Raw genomic sequence first — 21,315 nt, 5'->3', positions numbered from 1 at the left:
CACTGACAATAGCACTAAACAAAGGGCTGAGGAAAGTGCTCTAGGCAAGTGGATCTCCAGGGAGAGGGATGAAGTCCAGGAAGGCTTCTTGACAGAGGCATACTTGGGCTCACATGGTAGTGACAAAAGCATAAAGCATATGCAGGCTGTCCAGCAAGGACACTGCCACCTTCCCAGAGCTTAGTCACCTTCCTCAAATGTATCTGGGAGGATCCTAAGATCCTAGGAGAATGGATTCCCTGCGTATTAGGGCTAGGAAGATTGTGTGTGCTCCAAAGACCACACTTTACCTCGAAGGAAACTGAGGGCCAGAGTAGGACACAGACTAGTTCCTAAAGAAGCCTAGACCTGGGCCTTGGGAGGTCTCGCCGTCACCACGTCACACTAGGAGCCCAGAGACTGGCTCTTTTCCAGAAGAAGTGCCGACTTTCAGTTTTCCTGAGAGGTGTTTTGGGAGAGGGGGAAGGGTGCTCTGGGCGCCACCTTGATCGGGTGGGCAGCAGTGCTGGGCAGGCGGAGAGCCGAGGTGGCGGTCACCTCGGGAAGGAGGGGGCTGGGGCGCCCTGCTAGGAAGGGTCAGAACGCTTTCAGAGGGAGGTTTGTTTGTGATTCCTAAGCAGGCTTGACCTATGACAAAAAGCAGGTTTCTGAGGGTGAGCAAAATAAGCAATAATCTTGGCTTCATTCATCATCCAGGTGCCTCCACAGGAGAGTGGGGCCACAAAAGCCTTTTCTGTTTGTTTGTTTTGCTTTTGGAATTTGCAATTGTCTATTTTCTTAAGTCTTCCCACTAGGCTAGAATCATGTGGTCTTGTAGAGTCAGGCCTAGGTCTTGCCCCTGAAATCCCCAGCCAGCATAGTACAGGGGCTCAATGTTTGCTGAAGAAACCATCCTTCCCACGTGTCTGACTTCTCAGCTTGTCAAGAGCCACGAAATAAATCCAGAAACCCAGAATTCAGAGAGAAAAGCATTGGAGAATCAGATAGGAAAGATATTCAATCAGATAGGAAAGATATTGGAGAATCAGATAGGAAAGATATTCAACAAGATATTGCACCCTTCCCCCTCTCCCAAAACACCTCTCAGGAAAACGGAAAGTCGGCACTTCTTCTGGAAAAGAGCCAGTCTCTGGGCTCCTAGTGTGACGTGGTGACGGCGAGACCTCCCGAGGCCCAGGTCTAGGCTTCTTTAGGAACTAGTCTGTGTCCTACTCTGGCCCTCAGTTTCCTTCTAGGTAAAGTGTGGTCTTTGGAGCACACACAATCTTCCTAGCCCTAATATGCAGGGCTAGGTTCAAAGATGTAACCAACAAAAGTTTACTTCTTTGAAAATACCTTTAAAATGGACAAATCGTGGGCAAGGTTTGATCAAGAGAAAGCACTGATAACATTGGGAATAAAACATGAAAAACTGAAAACAGGGAGGTTGAAAAGGATGGGAGAAAGCTACACAAAACTATAGCAAGAAATGAAAAATCTTGGTCAAGTGTAAAATGACCAAAGACCTTTCCCAACTGTGGTCTCAGTATACCCTCGCAACAGCTCGGTGCCTCGGACAGGCAGTGCTCCTCTTACACCTTCTAGAGATTGAGAGGCGGACGCCCAGCACAGGGCCCTGACCAGCCACCCTGTTTGGTCTCAAAGGTCACAGCCCCGGGAGAGCACACACATCAAGGACACCCAACTGCAGTGCTGTGTCGCTTCTAGTCACTGCCTTGGGCCTGAAGCCCTGAGCCCCCTGGTTGGATGGCCAGCCTTATTTATTTTTCCATTTCAGATGCCATAAGGGGCTTCGCTTTATTTTTACTTCAAAAGCAGCACCATAAAAAATCCTTGATGATTAGAGCTCCAGCTGTCTTAAGTTGTTTGTCAAGGGATCAGTTACTCGAATCTCCTATGGAGGGAAACAAGTTTCAGGCGAGAAGCCATGGGAGCTGAGAAATGCAAATGTCTCATCTCTGAAAACTTTCCGACTCCCTCCTGTTTGCTGCCCAGCCTGCCCCTCCTCCCCCAGCCCCACCATCTGCTCCCCAGAGAGCAGATCATATTTTCGGGCCAGGGTACTCTGGCGCCAAGGACTCAGACCCTCTGTGCCCCCTGCCCCCCACCAACTCAGAAACCCAACACCACAACCCAAATGGAATTCAGCCACATAAAACCACAAAGTAAAGTTTATAAAGCTTTATTAAACATTTCAAACAGCTGTGCAACGAACACACCAGAAATAAAAGCTCCAGAATAGTAGTCCCAATGTTCCACAAGTGTGGCCTCACGGTCCCATTCCCTAGATGGACTGCCTCCAGTTCCGTCCTCTGCCTGGCCCCTCCCTCCCCACTTGGGCAAGAGAAAGACGGATGGTTGCGACTGGAGGGACAACCGTGCCGATCCCCATGGGCAGGGGCCAGGAGAAAGTCTCGTTTGCCAATACTTGTTACAGAAGCGCAGGAACAGAAAAAAGCAAGTGACAGCCACAAAGTCTTCCCGTGTGTTCTTCAGGATGTCCAGTCTCTGTGTGCAGGACTGAAGGAGCTCCTGCCGTGAGGACGATCGCCACTGCTCACTTCTGTCTTGTCTGAACCACTTCGGAGTCCAGTGTGCTGGTCACTCTGCAATCCCCATGCTAAATAAAAACTGTAGCGGCACCTACTATCGCTAGCTATTGCTAAACCTCAAAATCAGAACACGTTCGATAAAGCTTCTTTAAAAGGAATATACACACGTATTGGTACACGTACACACACACACACACACACACACACAGCACAGCAAAATATATCCAAACACCTATCAAGGGGATCGTGGCAATTAGGAAACACACAAGTACTCTCCCACTCACTCGGCTGGGGAATGCTAGATCTACGTGAACACACTACACCTCAATCCTGCAGAGCATGCACAAGAGAGACAATGGGCCCCCCTCGGGACAGCTGAGGAAGGCAGGAGGAAGGGCAAAGTGACCCGGGTGAGAGAGCAACGTGTATCTGTTATTTCTTTCTTAAAAATGAAGTGGAAAAATACTAAAGATTTGTGAACAACAGTCAAGACATGTTTGTGTCTAGCCTGCTGCTCAGGGAAGGATGGATGAAAAAGCGAGGCTCTCGGGCATCAGCAATCTCTTTCAACTCGAGATAAGTGCAAAAATGAGCCCTGTTTTGGACAGATGCTCCCCCTAAAAGAAAAGGGGTAGAAGAGAACTGAAGGGAAACCAGGAGAGGAACTGAGAAGTTGGGAACGTTCTGGGAAAGGAGGAGACTCTGACAAGGAAGGGTCACAGAGGTGAAAATGAGACTTGGCATGTTATCTGCCCAGGTCATGCTGGGGTGGTTGACTAGGATAGATGCAGACTCCTCACAGGAATGAGGCAAGGGGGGGTGACCATCCTGCCAGCTGGGGCCAAGATGGGTACCAAACACACACAACCACAAGACCACCCATGGCTACAGGACTCTACAATAAAAGCACCGGTCAGTGCTATTATTCACATTATAAGGATAAAACATCACAGGCCAAAAAGGCGCCGTCAGGAATGTGGCACCCGCGGGCTGCGGGATTTGAAACTCCAATGCTTTATGACCTATGTCAATGCCTCCCCTCCCGTCTTCTGCTTCCTTGGAAAGCTAAATGGGCAGGCTGTTAGGTGCCCACAATGCTGGGGTCATGTGCCGATTCCGGAAGCGGGGAATCGGAGCAGTGGTACAGGAAACAGTTTCCCCAGCAGCTATAGCAGATGAGGAACAGGGCTGCCAGGAAAACCAAGGCACAGATTGTGCAAGGCTTCCGCTCCAGGAGGAAGCTGAGCAGGTAGAAGCCCATGAACATGGAGTGGCTGAACCACAGGGCGGGGTTGAGGGGCTTGGGGATGAGGAGGACGGGCAGCAGCCACTGGAGGCAATACATGATCTCTGCCAGGCAGGGCCTTCGCCAAGGCCGCTGGGCACCGCTGCAGGAACCGACCTAACGGGAGCCAGTGGGCGCGGGCGGCTGCCCTCTGCTTTCTTCAACCCTCACTCTCCAGGAGCTGAGCCGCTGTGCTCTCTGGCTGTCAGCCCGGGATCACCAAGGCAGCAGGGATCCTGAAGAGAAAAGTCAACACAACAGACAAACAGACAAAAAAGACAGACAGACAGACAAAAAAAAAAAAAAAAAAACAGGAACAGAATGTATACTTATTTGGGAAAATGGATCATGGTTAACAACAGTAAATGTGAATGCCCTTTCCTCCCCGCCCACCAGTCTACTCCTCTTTAAGTCACCATTTTTGCAAGCCTTCTGGGGTTTCTCCCCTGGGCTACTTGGGGGCTCGGCCACAGGGCTCTTCCCGCAGGTCCCAAACAGTGGACTGGCTTTGCCTGGGCCCTGCCCAGCAGAGATCATGTATCGCCTCCTGGGGCTGCGGCCCGTCCTCAAGGGGTCCAGACCTCACAATACCGCCCTGTGGTTGCCACTGGCCGGCCATGGGCTCGGTGCTGTGCCCCACAGGATTAGCACAGGGTTCGTCTCACAGCAGGTGCTCAGTAGGGGTTAGAGCAGTTAGCGGCGCACTGCCGGCGCAGATCGCAAGCAATGGATTCTAGCCAGCTTCGGGAAGCTGCAGCGGCGGGAGAACCATTAAATATTTTGTTTTAAGATGGCAGCCTGGGACGAGCTTGCCCTTTTCAAATAGCCTGGCGTCATTTTGCCAAAACCAGCCAACTTCTTCGAAAGTCAATAAAGGAAAAAATATCACCATGCTACTTCGTCCAAACTGACCTCGCTTAGATCACTTACATTCTCCATCTGCTGCTGGCACTGTATAGAACCTGATCTCTGTGAGCTTTAAGTCAAAATTAAATTTTAGTCCACATAGGGGCAAACGCCAGTTGGCCCCTGTGTCAGGCGGCGTGCTGGAGAGAGGTGTTTTGCAGCGGCAGGACACCAGTGCGCGGGGCCGCACTCGCAGACCGCGTTCAGTTCAGGTCTAACTGCTGCGCCTGGAAACGAAGCTGCGGCAGCTGCAACCCTCTGGCAGTGGTAACAGACCCGCTCTGGCCGCCCAGCGCAACGGGTACAAAGAACCTCGCTGGCTGCGGACAGCCTACCACGGCTTGTCAGGAGGAGAGCAGAAAAGAGAGGTTGAAATAACCTGTCCAGAAGCAAACTATCTCAGAGTGCATTCTGACCACCTCAAGGGAGAACTCATCCCATCCCTTCCGCGCAAAAGCGCCAATCCCTCCTGAATCTCTCCCACACAGGGTAGACACCTGGGGACTACCGCTTTCCCGTCTCGAGTTTGGTACGAGTTTGGTACCGTGGTAGGATTCTTAGAATCGCCACCACCTTAGGTCTAGCAACCGTAAGAAGCGGAACTCAAGGAATCAGTGAAAGGTATACACGCTCAGAGACTCCGTGAAACAGAGGACGCTGGCTTGTATTAGAAAGCGAGTTCTGAGCAGGGGCCAGTGAAGCCAAGGCTCCTGGAAAGGGCATCCTTTTTTGCTCTGCGAGGTAGATGATCCCTCTAAATTAGGTGTCCATCGTGCCCAAGGTGGGTTCTGGCACGGCACCGGGCACTGGACTCAAAGAGAGGCCCGCACCAAGAGGCGCACAGCCCCTCCCGTGCGCTACTCAGAGTTGCAGTTCTTTCCATTTTACACTAAAATTCAAAAGCGGGCACGGCAGAATCTTCTGGAAAGGGGCTAAGATGAAACTCAGGAGGCGGAGGTCGGTGCGGAAAGAGCAGAGGGATTATTTTTTCCTCTCATAGCGAATGAGGAGCGCCCCCGGCCGCCCCTCCTTCATGGACCCCCCCAAACGCACATGCGCAGTTGGGTGGCGGGCGGGTACTTAAGGCGCGGCAACTGCTGCTGCGGCAGTGCGCCCAACAGCGGACTCCGAGAGACCAGCGGCCCTCGGCAAACCCGCAGCCTTCGGCAGCACTCGATCTCAACCACCCACTCTCTGAACCATGGCGGCAGTGGCGGCAGCCTCGGCTGAACTGCTCATCATCGGCTGGTACATTTTCCGCGTGCTGCTGCAGGTAAGTGTGCCCGAGTTCTGGGTGGGAGAGGGGTCCCAATGCCGCGCCCTTGAACCGGCAAGCCCACGTCGGAATTGCCGTTTCCCCGACCCGTCCTATCCTGATTGCCGCGATCCTTGCGTACCCGAGTGCCGCGGTCGGCACTGTGCGCCCCCACCCGTTCCCTGCGCCCTCCTCTTAGCGCAGACCCTTCTCGGTGCGCCCGCGCCTGGCCGGGAACAAAGAGTTGGGGCGCGGCGGGCGCCAGCCGCCGACGAACAACGAGGCTCTTAGCGACCAACGTGGTAAGAAAAACCCGCTATACCGACTGGACCCCAGGCGGGAGGCGGGGCACGTCTGTTACGCGTAAAGAGATTTACAACTCATATAGTAAAAGTTTTCCGCCTTAAAAAATTGCGCATTGCGGGGAAATTTTCTTTTAAAAAACATAGTGCTTGCGGGGCTGGGACCAAAAATAAGTTAGAAAAAGGCATTTCTCAAAAACAAACGAACAAATACCGAGCATTTTTTCGCGGGAAAAAAATGAATTAAAAAAAATGCGCATTGCAGGAAAAATAGACAAAAGCACTTGGCAGAAAAATTGCGTTAGATAAAGAGCGCATTGCAGAAAAAAAACATAGACAAAGGAGCTAATAGGAAAAAAATGAATCGGATAAAAGCCATTTGAGGAAAACAATGAAAGGAAAAGGCTCTTTGCAGGAAAATGGAAGAGAGAAAAAAGCGCTTCTTATAAAACCAAATTCACTTTATTAAAAAAGAAAAGAGGCAAATCGTTTTGTACAAAAAGAAAAAAATCAGAAGAAATTGCTTTGCCCATAAAATCATTTACCCTAAAAGCACTCTTTGCAGGAGTAATTTCCTGCTACAGGAATTCTTTGCCAAAGGAATCGCATATTTCCTTCAAGGTGTTCCTGGAATGCTGCATTTACTGGGTAGGATACCCTTTTCGAAATCCTCCAGGGACTCAGCCCATTGCAAGAAGTGAGGTATACATAAGTTGTAGGTCCAATCAGCTTGCCGCCATGCAGCCTTCAGCACAGCTGGAAAAGATCCAGCTGCCTGACTGTTGGACAAACTGCGCCCCTGTCCGCCTCATAGTTGGACAGGAGGGTGGGGCAGGGAGCGGGGGCGGGCTCAGCAGCGCTGCAGACCAGCAGCAGGTGCCCGCCTCTAAGGGCAGGTCCTGCGTCTCTCACTACAGGTGTTCAGATACTCCCTGCAGAAGCTGGCGTACACCGTGTCGAGGACCGGGCGGCAGGTGCTGGGAGAGCGCCGGCGAGCCCCCAACTGAGGGCCCAGCCCCCAGTCCCACCCCTGGGCGGCCGTGCCACCAGATGCTCCTGTGCATCTCGCCCAGGATGGGAGCCAATGCCGCACAGGAATGGGGGGTCCCCTGTGCTCTCTCGCCAGAGGAGCATTTGCCAAGGTCAGTAAGGGGCTGGCCAGCCTCCGGAGAAGCAGCAGCGCAATGATGACAATACCAGATCCCGCCCCAACCCCCTTTGCACCCGCCCCACGGTGGGGCGGGGTAGAGGGGGGATGGGGGATGGGGGAGCAGACCTCTGAGATTTGTGCATGGGCATTCTGATCTGGACCAAGTCGGGACAGCAACATCCAGCCCCACGGCCACACCAGCAGGCCTCACCACAGAGATCCAGACAACCACACCAGCCAGCAGAATGGACATTCCAACATCACCAGTTGAAGCCCTGAATCTCTGAGCAGCAGACAAGGCGGCACGCAGTTGGCAGGACTGGAGGGTGTGGGTGAGGGAGGAAGAGTGTTAAAAAGCAGAGAGGGGCCCTCGCACTGTCCCTTGCCTCCAGCGTGTGCATTCCAGCCTGGCTACTTTTGCTCCCTTGATTCCCCCTCCCCTCTCGTCTCCCAAGCCCACCCCACCCTAAAGAAATGTGTCACTCAATTCGGACCTATTCAACCAGTAAAAGAATCCCAACTTGACTAAAACACCTTCTCCGAGCCCTCAGCCCCTCACTGATCTTTGCCCTGGTCTCACGCAATTGTGGTCAATATTGTGGTAATCGCTAATTGTAATGATTGTATAACTGTGCATTAGTTGTGTTTCCCCAGCTAGATTGTAAGCTCCTGGAGAACAGGGACCACCTCTACAAAAAAATAAAAAAAGTACCTCCCCCGTCTCGCACAGTGTCCCAGGACCCTGCGGGGTGGTGGAGGCGCACCAAAAGTTGTCTCTTGTGGTTTCTATTGCGGCTGCGCACAGAATTCTAAGACTGAGCTGATGTGCCCATTGTGGAGTGGGCACGATACTTGGGAGAGGGAGGGCAGGAGGACGTGGCAAGAAAACTGGAATAAACTGGGACTCACATAGCCAGTTCCACCTCAACAGTGTCCTGAGATAAAGGACATTCCCCTCCCCAAAGAGAAGGTCTTCACCTGTGGTCTCAGAATAAGGGACCACTATCCCCTCAGAGGGGTGGGTGCCTTCAATTGTCCTGGGATAAGGGGCACTGGCAGGCAATCAATGGGAAAGATGGGAGTGGCTCTCAAAATGGGGTACTAGGGACCAAAGGGGGGGGATCAGGACTTCAGAGCACAGGCCCTATTTCCATTGAGGAGCCCCAGGAAATAAGTATAGGGTAGGGTGGGGGCAGGCACTGGCTGGGAAATGAGTGTGGGATAAGCAGTGTGCTGTGGCACCTCCCCTGCCCAGCTCATCCCTCCAGGACCTATAACCTTGCCCAGGATCATCCTGCCTGGTCTTTCTCTTCAGGGTCTCCTCCCCCACCCCCAGGGACCTCTTTCTTTGGCTCCCTCTCCCCAGTACTGGGCTCTCTGCTTCTAGCATTGGCCTCCATACCCTCTGGGTGCTTACCAGGTCCCTGGCACTCAGTTCTCCCTTGCCATCAGGTTGGGTGGGTGGGTGGGTGGGTTGGCAGCTCAGCTCCAGACTTCTCTCCTCTCTCCCACTCCTCAGTGAGCTTGGGATCCTTTTACATGGGGTCAGCTGACTGCCTCACCAATTGGCCCTGCTGTCTGTTCAGCCTTGTCTGTGGCTTTATGTGTCCCTGTCACCACACACCTGTTCCTGGGTCAACACCAACGGAGGGAGCTAGAGAGCTATAAATCTTTCTGCCACTTCCTCAATTCCCTTAGTCACAGTTGTCATAAACACTCTGAAGCACAAAGCACCTCGCCCCCCTGAGCCTACTGTCTCCCTCTTTTAAGCACCTTGTGTGTCTCAACCAACCACCAGCACCTCTAGAGATACCGATCACTTCAGTTCAGCATCAGAGAATTAAGAGTTATGGGAGTGGAAGGTGCAGACCTCAGTTTTAATATTGGCTTTGCCATCCATCAGCCCAGGGAACGTGGCAAGGTCACTTCTTAACCTTCACCCTTAGTTCCCCTCTATAAAAGGGCTGCTAAAATCCCAGCGAACCCTAACACACTAGAAACATTCTGCTATCAAAATGGCCATCAGGACTCGTAGCACTGGTATGGGGATGTGCAGTCTGAGACTCCATCTTCCTTAGGCGCTGGCTCCAGCTTCTACCGTAGCTGGAAGGTAAGGCAGGTCTCCTCTTGCCTCATCAGCAGGCAGTGCCCACGCCTCCCTTCTGAAGCCCAGCTCTTGGCAAGTCTCAAGACTTAGAGTTTCTGTGGTTTTCCACGCCGAATCCCCAGAACCATGAACACATTTCAACATGTGTTCTCAATGAAAGCTTCCCTCCCTGCAGAGCCTTCAGGAGTTGTGCCCACTGCCCCTGATGCTCTAGCCTCAGCCCAGTTCTAAGGTGGCCGAGTTTAGGAAGACAGGCTGCAGCAGCACGGAAGGGACTGCTTGCTCTGGACACAGAGGCCTCCGCTAGCCTCCTGTGCCACCTGTAAAAGGCAGGAGGCTGCTGGTAGCACCAGGGCTTTCCAGAGGATTTTGGTGGCAGAGCTCATCTGTGGGGCTTCCTCCACCCATAACTCAGCAGGGATCAGAGCAGGTGAGCTGAGAGAATTCCGAGCAAGCGCTGCCATGGTGGTCTAGTATGCAATGTTCACTCCCTCCTTTTGTCCCCCATTTCCAAACCCCCATGCTTGGCAGCAAGCACGTCCCAACAGAGAAGACAGAGGAATGCCTTCACTTTCTATTCCAGTGTGAGAAGGCTGGTCCAAACACCTCTTGTTTATCACCCCCCCTCCCCCACCCCGCCCAGCAGTGATACCATTAAAATATTTTATTCTGGTAGAAAGCAATGGGAGGAGTTGAAAATAACTAGTTTTATTGCAAAGCCCTTAGTCCACAGGGCTGGCCATCCCTTTCCCTAAGCTGTCTCTACCACTCCCACAAGACCCACCTCCCCCAAGGCCAACGATAGAGCAGGTGAGTTGTGAGAGGACTGGAATGGCTTTGTGGAACTGCAGCAACACAGGAGACTGCCCCATGACGATGTTCCTCTCTTAGCTTAACCAACTGAAGTTAAGCTCCAGGGGCGTTCAGGCACCATGACTTTCAGCGGTGCTATGGGACACTGTTACCTCCATCTGTGGAGTATCTGGATTGTGACTGAAAGAAGGGGCAGGAAGGACAAGTTTCTTGAGCTTCAGCTGTGGGGCAGGGACAGTGTATTACAGGTGGGTTAGATGAGGGAAAAGGCTTGCTGCGAGCCACATGCTAGACATGTATTTTCAAACTTGTATCTATTCAGGAGAGCACCCTAAAGCGAGAGTCTGAATTTGCAGATAGTTTGACCCCTGGAGATTTAAATGTGCATGAACACGTTCATGTGCGCACAAACACACACACACACACACACACGCCAGCGTTAATCTAATAACAGTCTTTTTCCCTGGTGACCTCTTACTTCCTCTATATGCCCCAGAGACATGTCACCATCTTCTCTGGCAAAGATCCTGTTCACCCTCCCGGTTTCCCCTTTCCTCTCCATAGGGCCCATCCCCCAGCAGGATCCAGATCGCTGAGCATTCCCAGAGCAGGAAGTCAGAGCGGCAGGCAACACATGGTCCTCGGTATATCACACAGTGACAGGTTTGAATGGAATGCATATGTTTCAAATATAAGAGAACAACAACAAAAAGATGACCCAACCCAGACTTCCAGATTCCTCTTTGAAACAGCATATTTACACATAAAAGGTTAAACTGTTTTTGGCAGCAATTCTAACAAGACTCATTTCAGAGATGGAATCGATCTGGTCACTGGAAACTGACCAGGGCTCCGAATCCTTTAACAGATTTGCTTGACGTTAATCAATCTCTTATTTTAAAACAAACAAACTAGATCTAACACTTGGCATTAACACTTAAGCTGGAAGTTTTTGGTCCTGGCTCTGGTGTTGCCGTCCAGAAGGCTGAGGGGATGGGCGGACCATGTCAGGCACGGCAAACAGAAGCTGTCCCCAACACACCAGTTCCCTGAAAGTGATAAAACACAATCCAAACCTATAAACAAGAAAGACCATTTCTTTCCTGGGACAGACCCCAGTCTGTCCCAACATTTAGCGTTGAAAAGGGACACGGAGGCCTGGAAGGAAATGAAAGGTTTGGAAGGGGTAAGGAGAAAGCAACTGCCCCACCCCCCACCCCCCATTCTTCTTTCCAGGCTATAAGTGTGCCAGGCATTCCGTTCCTCCAGCTGCCCTTGATGGCCACTCCCCACGTATGCTGGGTGTCCAGACTTGATGTAAGGTTAGAAGGAGTAAGAAGCACCTGAGCCTCAAAGCAGAGAGTCGCCCTATCACCCCAGACATTAAAGCGGGGGTCCGGGACAGGAGAGCCTTTTCTCCTCTGATATGAAAAAGAAAAAGAAAGCAACTGAAGTGGCGGGGACAAAGTGACAGGGCTCTCAGAAGTTGGGTCCCCCGCTATGGGCCCCGGGACTGAAGAGGGGATGGTCGCGCCCCCCAGCCCCACGCTTCCCCGGCTCTACCTGCCCTGTCCCGGGAGCGGACAGGCAAACGCTGACCTTGGAGGCCGGAACGAGAACCCAGGAGTCCCATGACCCTCCCTCAGGCTATGAAGGGACCCAGCGAGCCCGGGCTGGGGTCAAACAGGGCAATCACGTGACATGGGACTTAGGTGGCCCGAGGGAGCGCGGAAGGAAAATCCCAGAGAGGGACTGGGAGACGCTTAAGGTGACCCCAAAGGGGCAACATGGCGGCGCGGAAGCATTGAGGGCCTCTCATCCCGCCCCCAGAAGGCCAACACCACGGTACCTGCGAGCCCTGCCATGGCGCCGCTGCCACTATCGCCTTTGTCGTCGCAGCCTGCCTCCACCTCAGCTCGCCACAGACGCCGCAGAAAGCAGGGGAGACGCCCCCTCCGTCTTCTAGTCCAGCCGGCTGAGGACCCCTTCTGGGATTAGGCTGTCTACAACAAACGCCTAACTACAAGACCCACATTGTATTCTCCTTCGCCCGATATCTCCCCCTATATCCGCCCCAAGTGACACTTTGAAGACTTTCTACGTACATGTGCAGGGCTATATAAGCTCTAAGGTCTCCAAGCTTCAAAATTTTTTAATCAGGCGCATTCTGGGCAGCCCCATACCACGGGCCCATGGTCCCCTCATGCATATGCAACAGATTGTGATCTTGACTCCTTTGAGAGCCAAGGGGGCGTACCTTGGTGTCTGTAGGTGAGCTCTTGTTTTCCCTGTTCACGCGGATGACCTGTGTACTGCGGCAAAAAGTCCGCCGCCCCCTTCCTGGCCCTTTCACCAATGGGCCAAGGCTCAGGAACGGAAAAATCCGGGCTCAGGGCTTAGGACCTGACTCCTCCCCTTGCCCTGTACTTTGGACGAGCCTCTTGCCTCTCCAGACTCTCAGCTTCCCTATGTCTGATAAAATACCCACCTCACAGGGTTGTTACGGGGATCGAATGAGTCGTGTATGCAATTATAACCTAACTAAGCACACTTCCTGAGCGTTTACTATGTGTAAGTGCAGTGGGTAAAGGCAAGAGGGTAGAATGGCGGGTGGCCTTGGCACACTGTTCTAACCTCAAGGCGCTGCCAGTCTAGTGGGGGAGACTTCGGGGGGAGGGGAATGAGAGGAGAACAGTCGTCAAATTCTCTATGTTAATGATTTTAATCGAACCCATATATAAGGTTGCATTACGGAAAATGCTGTGGGGAAAGGTAAAGAGTTATGAAAAATAAATGGGGTTCTGAGGTAGGGTGTTGGGAAGCTAGGATTTAGGCTGAGAGACCAAGGACAGTTAGGAGTTGTACAGGGCTAGAGTGACAAGGGAAATGCTTCAGGCGGAAAGAACCACTTGTCCTAGATGTGAAGGTGAGGGAGCAGGGTGAGGTTAGAGGTGAGTGAGGAGTAGTGAATCTGGATTTTATCTTGAGAATAGTGAGAGGCCATTTTCTTCTGGGGAATGATACCAAATTGGGTTTGTGAAAGGCCACCCTGGCTGCATGGCTTGGAAGGGACTTGGGAGTGGGTGTGTGGGGACCAGTTAGAAGGCTGTGGTCGCAATACAGGTGCAAAGGAATAGTGACTCACACAGGGTGGTGGTTTGGGGAGTTACGAGAAGTAAAGGACGTCAGATGGGATGTGGAAGGTGCTGAGGCATTGGCAGTAGCACTTAGATGTTTCTCTTGAGTATGAGGAAGTGACAGAGCCCTTGACTAAAGTGGCGAAGCCTGAAGAAGGATCAGATTGAGAGGGCAGATCAAGAGTTTGGCTTTGAGAAGGTAAGTTTGAAATGCCCGGGCGGCATTTCATCTAGGTGGAGAGGGTCAATAGGCAGTTTTGTATTGAGAGTGGAGCTCAGAAGAGAGGTCTGGAAGAGCGGTACATATGTAGGTAACATAATCATGGCGCTGGATGAGATCCCCAGGAAGGGAAGGCAGATGAAACAGTCGGCAGAGGAAGAGGAGGAGCCAAGAAAGCAGGATGAGAGGAAGTGACCAGTGTGGAGCAGGAAGAGCAGTTGAGCGTGGGATACCAGAGAGCAGGTTTTTAAGAAAGAGCGCTCAGTGGGGCTGACTGTAGGGTCAGAAAAGTCACCACTGGGTTTGGTTACAAGGAGGGGCTTATGGACTGTATCCATATTGCCAGTACCAAAAAGAAAGAACAAACAAACCCCTAACTGAATTGGTTTAAAGAAAAAAAAAAAAAAAGTAGTCTACCACTCAATGGCAGGTTAACTGAGCAGCTTGGCAAAGTCCTTAAGAACATTGCATCTCTCAAGGTCATTCCATCTCTGTTCTGCTGCCTTTATGTTGGTTTCATACTCAGGGTCATAAGCTCTACCCTCCCCAAGTCTTGTCTATCCTTTTTAAATCCCCCTTCAGGCCTTTTCTGTCCCCGCCACTGCCAAAGCCTCGGTCCAGGACTCCCCTGGACCAGCATCCTCACTGGTCCTCCATCTTGCCCAGAACCAATATTCTTCACACACAGCCAGAATGATCTTTTAAGATCATTCCAGAGGGGAGGAGGATTGCAGGGCTGGCTGAAAAAAGTGAAGGGATTATGCAAAAAAACAAAGACAAAAAAACAACAAAAAAGAAAAAACAGACAAAAAAGAACTCATAGATGCAAAACAGAATGGTGATTACCAGAGGGAAAAGGGGGTGGGGAGAGGTGGAGAGAGGGTGTAGGAGGATAAATGGTGATGGAAGAAGACTTGATTTGAGTAGTGAACATACAGTACAATTGATAAAGTATGCAGATGAAGTATTATAGAATTGTACACCTGAGCCCTGGCCAGGTAGCTCAGTTGGTTGGAGCGTTGTCTCGATACGCCAAGGTTGCAAGTTCAATCCCTGGTCAGGGCACATAAGAGAAGCAATCAATGAATGCATAAGTGAGTGGAATAACAAATCCATGTTTCTCTCTCTAAAAAAAAAATAATAAATCAATCAATCAATAAAAAGAATTGTAAACCCCAAACCTATATAATTTTATTAACCATTGTCACCCCAATAAATTCAGTAAAAAAGTAAAAATAAAATGACCCTGTCACTTTTGAGGGGGTGTTCCCCTCTCCCCTGTCTTCACTTGGCAAGAGCCTTCCCGGTTATCAAAGCCCCAGATCAAATGCCGCCTCCTCTCTGAAGCCTTTGCATTCACTCAGTCAACATTTATTGAACGCCTACAATGTGCCAGGCACTGTGCCAGGCATGGGTGATAGAGAAGTGCATAAGACAAATGCCATCAGACTGGAGAGACGGGCAAGTAAGCAGTGCCAATGTGTGTGCACTTCCTACATTGGTTAACTCTCACTAGCTGTGAGCTCTTTGAGAGTAGGGTTTATTTGGGGGTCATTTCTTAGCTTCAGAGCCCAGGACAGGGCCTGGCAGGGAGGACGAGGCAGTAACTATTGTATCAATGAATGAACAAGTGAGTGAGTGAATAAATGAGTGAAAGGCCAGGCCAACCTCCTCCCTTTCTCAGTTGTCCTCCAAGCCTCTGATTTAGCTGATAACCAGGTTCGTGGACTTTAGTTGGAACTGGATGGCAAACATGGAGCTAAAGAGAAAGAATCAGCAAAAGGTTGTTACTTACAGAGCAGTGTTTCGTAAAGCCACAATACCTCCTTTCCTATACCGTTGTTTCATTTGACAAATCCACACATTTGTCAAAATATGAAAATCCACATATTTCCTTAGACTTAGATCCAGGAAATTTAATCTGTCATGGAACCATAGTTATTTGTTAACTCACCAAAGAAGCTATGTAATAGAAAAAGATTTCAAATGTAATAAGAAATGTTATTACCCAACTGACCAAAGAAACAAGCTCTGGAGTAGCGTTGACTGTTGACTGCGGCCAGAACGCCATGGTTCTTATCCTACTCTGCGCTTACTATCTGTGTGTTTGTTCAGCAAGCTACTCATCTGCCCTGTGCCTCACTTTTCCTATTTGTAAAATGGTGAAGACATTAGACTCCACCCTATATGGTTGTTTCTGGGGATTCAATGAGTTCATATTTTAAAGTGCTTAGAATAGCACCTGTCACATAGTTAACACTCATAGTTACCTGTTACTACAAATGGATAAAACAGGCTAGCCCAGGACCTCCCCACCATGGCTCGTGAAGGAAGGAAAGAATAGAGAATTTGAGACAGCAAATAATAGAGAATTTGAGACAGCCCAGAGGCGAGAGGTCGTGGCTGTTTGCCTTCCTTAAGGAGGTAGGACAAGTGGGTTCAAATCTTTCATGACCTCGCGAGGTCCCTTCCTACTCTGTCTTTATTTTCTCCAAGTCGAAGGCCCTTTCTGTTTCAGACTTCTTAGGGCTTCGTACACTTGGGAAACTAGTGCTACTCTTTTAGCTAAGTCTTTGTCTACACCTAGTGGTGATAGGAAGACATGCCTAACATTCTTACTAAATTTGTCATCAACCTATTAGTAACACAGTGTCTTCCTATGTGCCAGACACTGAGTGTGGCGTGAACTCTGCTATTTAACTTAATTCTATGAAGAATAGGTTGTGATTCTTATTTTACTGAAGAGGAAAGGAAGGTTCAGGAAAGTGAAGTCAGTCACCTAAGGCTACACAGCTGTAGGTGCCAGAACTGAATTTGAATACCCTGAAGTCTGCATTTAAAAAATAAATGATTGATTTTAGGAAGAGAGGAAGGGGGAGAGAGAGAGAGAGATAGGATAGGAACATCGAGCTGTTCCTGTATGTGCCCTGGCTGGGATTTAAACCGGCAACCTCTGTGCTTCGGGACGACGCCCTAACCAACTGAGCTCTCCGGCCAGGGCTGAAGTCTGCACTTTTAACCCCACTATGCTAGGTTCCTGGTCGAATACTTGGAAAACAGAACACAACTGTAATCATAGCTATTTTAGGGAGAATAAATGAGGCTTAGCCCCCATGCCGGGTAAGCTATAAAATGACTCTCCAATATCCCTTGGAGAATTGAGGACCTCGGGAGCTTTTCCTTCCCAAGGTGCCAGGATTCTGGAGGATCATGGGAGCTCGTCAAGGACTAGCTACGAGATGTGATTCCAGCATCCCAGCAGTCACTCACTCAGGCATCTCTCTAGCCAGCACTTACCGAGTGCCCAGTATAAGCCAGGCAGTGTGCTCGGCTCTCTCTGGTGAACAAGGAAGAGAGTCATTTCACTGAGCTCACAGTCTGATGGCAGAGGAGCCGGACATGAAACATGAGGTTATAAGCATGTTCCTGTATGAATGAGAAGGATCATACACAAGGAGACCGAACTCAGCCTGCGGGTGGCCTAGGAAGGCTTCCTGAAGGTGGTAATGTTTTAACCAGACCCTGAAAATGAGGGAGCAGTTCTCTGGCTCATGAATGTGGGTGGCCACATTGGAGGAAAAGAGAATAGGATTTGGGACAGCCCAGAGATGAGAGGTCAGGGCTGTTCTAGAGACCACAAGCAAGCAGGTCAGTGTGACTGGATCTCAAGGTGAGAGGGAGGTGACCCGTGTCATGAACATATCACACAGGGTCTTACAGGCCAAGCTGAAGAATTTGGACTTCATCCTAAGACAGTGGAGAGCCATTGGAAGGCTTTCAGCAGAAGATGTGAATTTTTTTTTTTTGTATTTTTCTGAAGTTGGAAACGGGGAGGCAGTCAGACATGCACCCGACTGGGATCCGCCCGGCACGCCTACTGGGGGGCGATGCTCTGCCCATCTGGGGCGTTGCTCTGCTGCAACCAGAGCCATTCCAGTGCCTGAGGCAGAGGCCATAGAGCCATCCTCAGTGCCCAGGCCAACCTTGCTCCAATGGAGCCTCGGCTGCAGGAGGGGAAAAGAGAGACAGAGAGGAAGGAGAGGGGGAGGAGTGGAGAAGCAGATAGGTGCTTCTCCTGTGTGCCCTGGCTGGGAATCGAACCCGGGACTCCTGCACGCCAGGCCGACGCTCTACCACTGAGCCAACCGGCCAGGGCCAGAAGATGTGAATTTTTAAAAGATCATTCTAGCTGAAGTAAATGGATTGGAAGCAAGAGAGGAAGAGGGGAGAAAGAGGTGAGGCCAAGACGAGTGTCCTGGTGCTGGTGGCTTGGTAGAAGGTGGAGGCAGTGGTGATACAGGGAGGTGACAAGTTTGTGACATATTTTGGAGGTAGGGTTGTCAAGACTTGTCGATTGCTTATGTGTGAGACGGTAAGGAAAGAAATCAGGGATGATTCTAGGGATATTGGCTTGAAAATGGGATGGATTTGTTGAAATGGGTAAGGAAGGAAAGAGCAGACTTGGGGAGAGTCTCTTGAGTTACCTCAGAGAATAGAGGTTCTTTTATTTTCTGTTTGGCTCCGATTATGCTGAGAGATTACCCCTGAACTAAGACCTTAAGAATTAGGGGATTTTTTTTGGGGGGGGGGAGAAGGGGATCAGAAATTTTATTCATATGTAGGAAAGACTGCTCAACTTAAAATTTTGCCTGACCTGTGGTGGCACAATGGGTAAAGCATCCACTTGGAACGCTGAGGTCGCAGGTTCGAATCCCTGGGCTTGCCTGGTCAAGGCACAAATGGGAGTTGATGCTTCCTGCTCCTCCCCCCTTCTCTCTCTCTCTTTCTTTCTCTCTTCCTCTCTTTCTCTCTAATATGAATAAAGTCTTTAAATAAAGCAAAAAATAAAGATAACCATTTAAAAAAAATAAATAAAGTTCATTTTTGGTTTTAAAATTGTAGAAAAGGCCAGACCCTCAGCACAAGATCTCTTTCTAGGAAAAAAAAAAAAAAAAGAATTCTTATGCAAAACAATAGACTACTTGATTGACAGAAAATTTTTGCAAAATGATTTGTACCTTCTCTTTGTAACTGTCCTGTCCAACCACTCAATTTCTTTCTTTTTTTATTTAACTTATTGGGGTGACATTGGTTAATATAATTGTATAGGTTTCCAGGGCACAATTCCATAGTCATCATCTGTGTATTGTGTGCCCACCACCCCAAGTCAAGTCTCCTTCCACCACCATTTATCCCTCTGGACCCTCTTCTACCTCCCTTGTCCTCTTTCCCTCTGGCAGTCACTCTACTGTTATCTGGGTCTATGAGGGTTTTTGCTTTCCTAGTCCCGTCACCTTTATCACCCAGCCCTGCAACCCCCACCCGTCCGACAGAGGTCAGTCTGTTCTCTATATTTGAGTCTGCTTCTATTTTGTTTTGCTAGTTTATTTTGTCCATTCGATTCCACATACGCGTGAAGTCACAGTGGTGGAAGGGTAGATACATAGCTCAATGGAAGAGAATAGAGAAGCCCAAACTAGGCCTATAGAGAAGTGGCCGACTGATTCTCGACAAAGATGCAAAAGCAGTTCGGTGGAGGAAAGGTGACTTTTTCGATCGCTGGAGCAGTTGGACATCCACAGGAAAACATACACGCAAACACCTACTTCAACCTAGTGCTCTGTAGAGCCAGAAGCCACGGCCAGGGCCACTATCACAGCTGCCACCTGGCCCATGCAGGTTCGCATTGGATTCGGACAGTCGGCAAAGAAACAGCGGAGCCAAAAACTGGTGGGCCATAGTCTTTAATTCTAGCTTGCACCCGGCGGGCAAGTAAAAATACACACTGGGCTCCAAAACCCAGTCACATTCAGTGCTCACAAAGCCACTGACTTATCCGAGTTTCCTAGAATCAAAGGTTTCTAGCTCACCAGCCTTATTCTCCTCAGTTCCCCATCTCCTTCCTTATCCCAGATACAAACTCTGCACAAACTGGCATCTCACTCAGCACTCCACCATCTTGGCTGCTTCTCCTGGCCTCCTCCATGTGGTCTCCTTCTGCTTGCCTCTCTGCTCTCTCCTCTGCTGATAATCTCAGGAACCAAGAGCCAAGTCCCGTTCTGCCTCCATTTTATAGTGTAGCTTCACAACCTCTAATCCAAATATACAAAGTAGGGAAGTCCCTAATACAAAGTCACTCCTCTGAGGCATGATAGGATTATACCACCTCACACCAAAAAGGGTGGGACAGGCTTAATCCCAAAACCAAGCCTCAGGCTACAACAATTCTCAACACACATTAATGTCACCTGGGCAACGGCCTCTTTAACAAAGTGAGCATAATACATTTTATCTGCCCAACATGCCCACACACTACACAAAACTTAACTCAAAATGGGTTGCAGACTTAAATGTAAAACTATAAAACTTTTAGTAAAAAAATATATATAGGCCCTGGCCAGTTGGCTCAGTGGTAGAGCGTCGGCCTGGCATGCAGAAGTCCCGGGTTCGATTCCCGGCCAGGGCACACAGGAGAAGCGCCCATCTGCTTCTCCACCCCTCCCCCTCTCCTTCCTCTCTCTCTCTCTCTCTTCCCCTCCTGCAGCTGAGGCTCCACTGGAGCAAAGATGGCCCGGGCGCTGGGGATGGCTCCTTGGCCTCTGCCCCAGGTGCTAGAGTGGCTCTGGTCGAGGCAGAGCAACCCCCCAGAGGGGCAGAGCATCGCCCCCTGGTGGGCAGAGCGTCGCCCCCTGGTGGGTGTGCTGGGTGGATCCCTGTCAGGCACATGCGGGAGTCTGTCTGACTGTCTCTCCCCGTTTCTAGCTTCAGAAAAATCCAATATATATATATATATATATATATATATATATATATATATATATTTTTTTTTTTTTTTTTTTTTTTTATTTTTGGCTACCATATATATATAGTAAAGCCAGAAGCCACGGCCAGGGCCACTATCACAGCAGCCCGGCCCATGCAGGTTCGCATTGGATTCGGACAGTCGGTAAAGAAACAATGGAGCCAAAAACTGATGGGCCATCTTCTTTAATCCTAGCTTGCACCCGGCGGGCAAGTAAAAACACACACTGGGCTCCAAAACCCACTCACATTCAGTGCTCACAAAGCTACTGACTTATCCAAGTTTCCTAGAATCAAAGGTTTCTAGCTCACCAGCCTTATTCTCCTCAGTTCCCCATCTCCTTCCTTATCCCAGATACAAACTCTACACAAACTGGCATCTCACTCAGCACTCCGCCATCTTGGCTGCTTCTCCTGGCCACATGGTCTCTTTCTGCTCTCTGCTCTGCTCCCTCATGCTAATCATCCCAGGAACCAAGAGGGCAAACTCTCGTTCTGCCCCCATTTTATATTGTAGCTTCACAATCTCTAATCCAATATACAAAATAGGGAAGTCTCTAATACAAAGTCACTTCTCTGAGGCATGATTGGATTGTACCACCCCACATCAAAAAGGGTGGGAAAGGCTTAATCCCAAAACCAAGCCCCAGGCTACAAGGATTCTCAACACACATTAATATCACCTGGGCGACGGCCTCACGTGGGCAGCGCCATTTTTAACAAAGTGAGCATAATACATTTTATCTGCCCAACATATATATATATATATGTATGTACAGGGTCTCCT

The 21,315-nt window shown here is 50.0% G+C and overlaps 2 protein-coding genes across 5 annotated transcripts; one reads left to right on the top strand and one right to left on the bottom strand.

Annotated features, from left to right (window-relative positions):
* Nucleotides 1–2,166: 2,166 nt before the first annotated feature.
* Nucleotides 2,167–12,361, bottom strand: BLCAP (BLCAP apoptosis inducing factor). Its single transcript, XM_066234166.1, has 2 exons — nucleotides 12,220–12,361; nucleotides 2,167–4,073 (listed from the first exon to the last, which is right to left on the bottom strand). Exon 2 carries the CDS (start codon nucleotides 3,895–3,897, stop codon nucleotides 3,634–3,636), a length of 264 nt encoding a protein of 87 aa, XP_066090263.1. The 5' UTR covers nucleotides 3,898–4,073; nucleotides 12,220–12,361; the 3' UTR covers nucleotides 2,167–3,633.
* Nucleotides 4,090–8,219, top strand: NNAT (neuronatin). Of its 4 annotated transcripts, none has more exons than XM_066234163.1 (3): nucleotides 4,090–6,016; nucleotides 6,922–7,002; nucleotides 7,218–7,436. In XM_066234163.1, the coding sequence occupies exons 1-3, from the start codon at nucleotides 5,945–5,947 to the stop codon at nucleotides 7,305–7,307; spliced, it is 243 nt and encodes an 80-aa protein (XP_066090260.1). In that variant the 5' UTR covers nucleotides 4,090–5,944; the 3' UTR covers nucleotides 7,308–7,436. The 4 variants fall into 4 exon arrangements, with proteins under 4 accessions (XP_066090260.1, XP_066090262.1, XP_066090259.1 ...); XM_066234165.1 differs by having other exon boundaries at nucleotides 4,099–6,016; nucleotides 6,922–6,997; nucleotides 7,218–8,219; XM_066234162.1 differs by lacking the exon at nucleotides 6,922–7,002 and adding an exon at nucleotides 6,198–6,300 and having other exon boundaries at nucleotides 4,099–6,016; nucleotides 7,218–8,219.
* Nucleotides 12,362–21,315: the final 8,954 nt, after the last annotated feature.

The sequence above is a fragment of the Saccopteryx bilineata genome, chromosome 6 (assembly GCF_036850765.1).
Source record: "Saccopteryx bilineata isolate mSacBil1 chromosome 6, mSacBil1_pri_phased_curated, whole genome shotgun sequence".
Classification (NCBI taxonomy): domain Eukaryota; kingdom Metazoa; phylum Chordata; class Mammalia; order Chiroptera; family Emballonuridae; genus Saccopteryx; species Saccopteryx bilineata.
This window is presented reverse-complemented; position numbering and strand designations above follow the sequence as displayed.

Coding starts and splice junctions, on each gene's coding strand:
- BLCAP (XM_066234166.1), bottom strand. CDS start 3,897: ATGTATTGCCTCCAGTGGCTGCTGCCCGTCCTCCTCATCCCCAAGCCC.
- NNAT (XM_066234162.1), top strand. CDS start 5,945: ATGGCGGCAGTGGCGGCAGCCTCGGCTGAACTGCTCATCATCGGCTGG. Junction 6,017..6,197: donor TTTTCCGCGTGCTGCTGCAG/GTAAGTGTGCCC, acceptor CCCTCCTCTTAG/CGCAGACCCTTCTCGGTGCG. Junction 6,301..7,217: donor GGCTCTTAGCGACCAACGTG/GTAAGAAAAACC, acceptor CTCTCACTACAG/GTGTTCAGATACTCCCTGCA.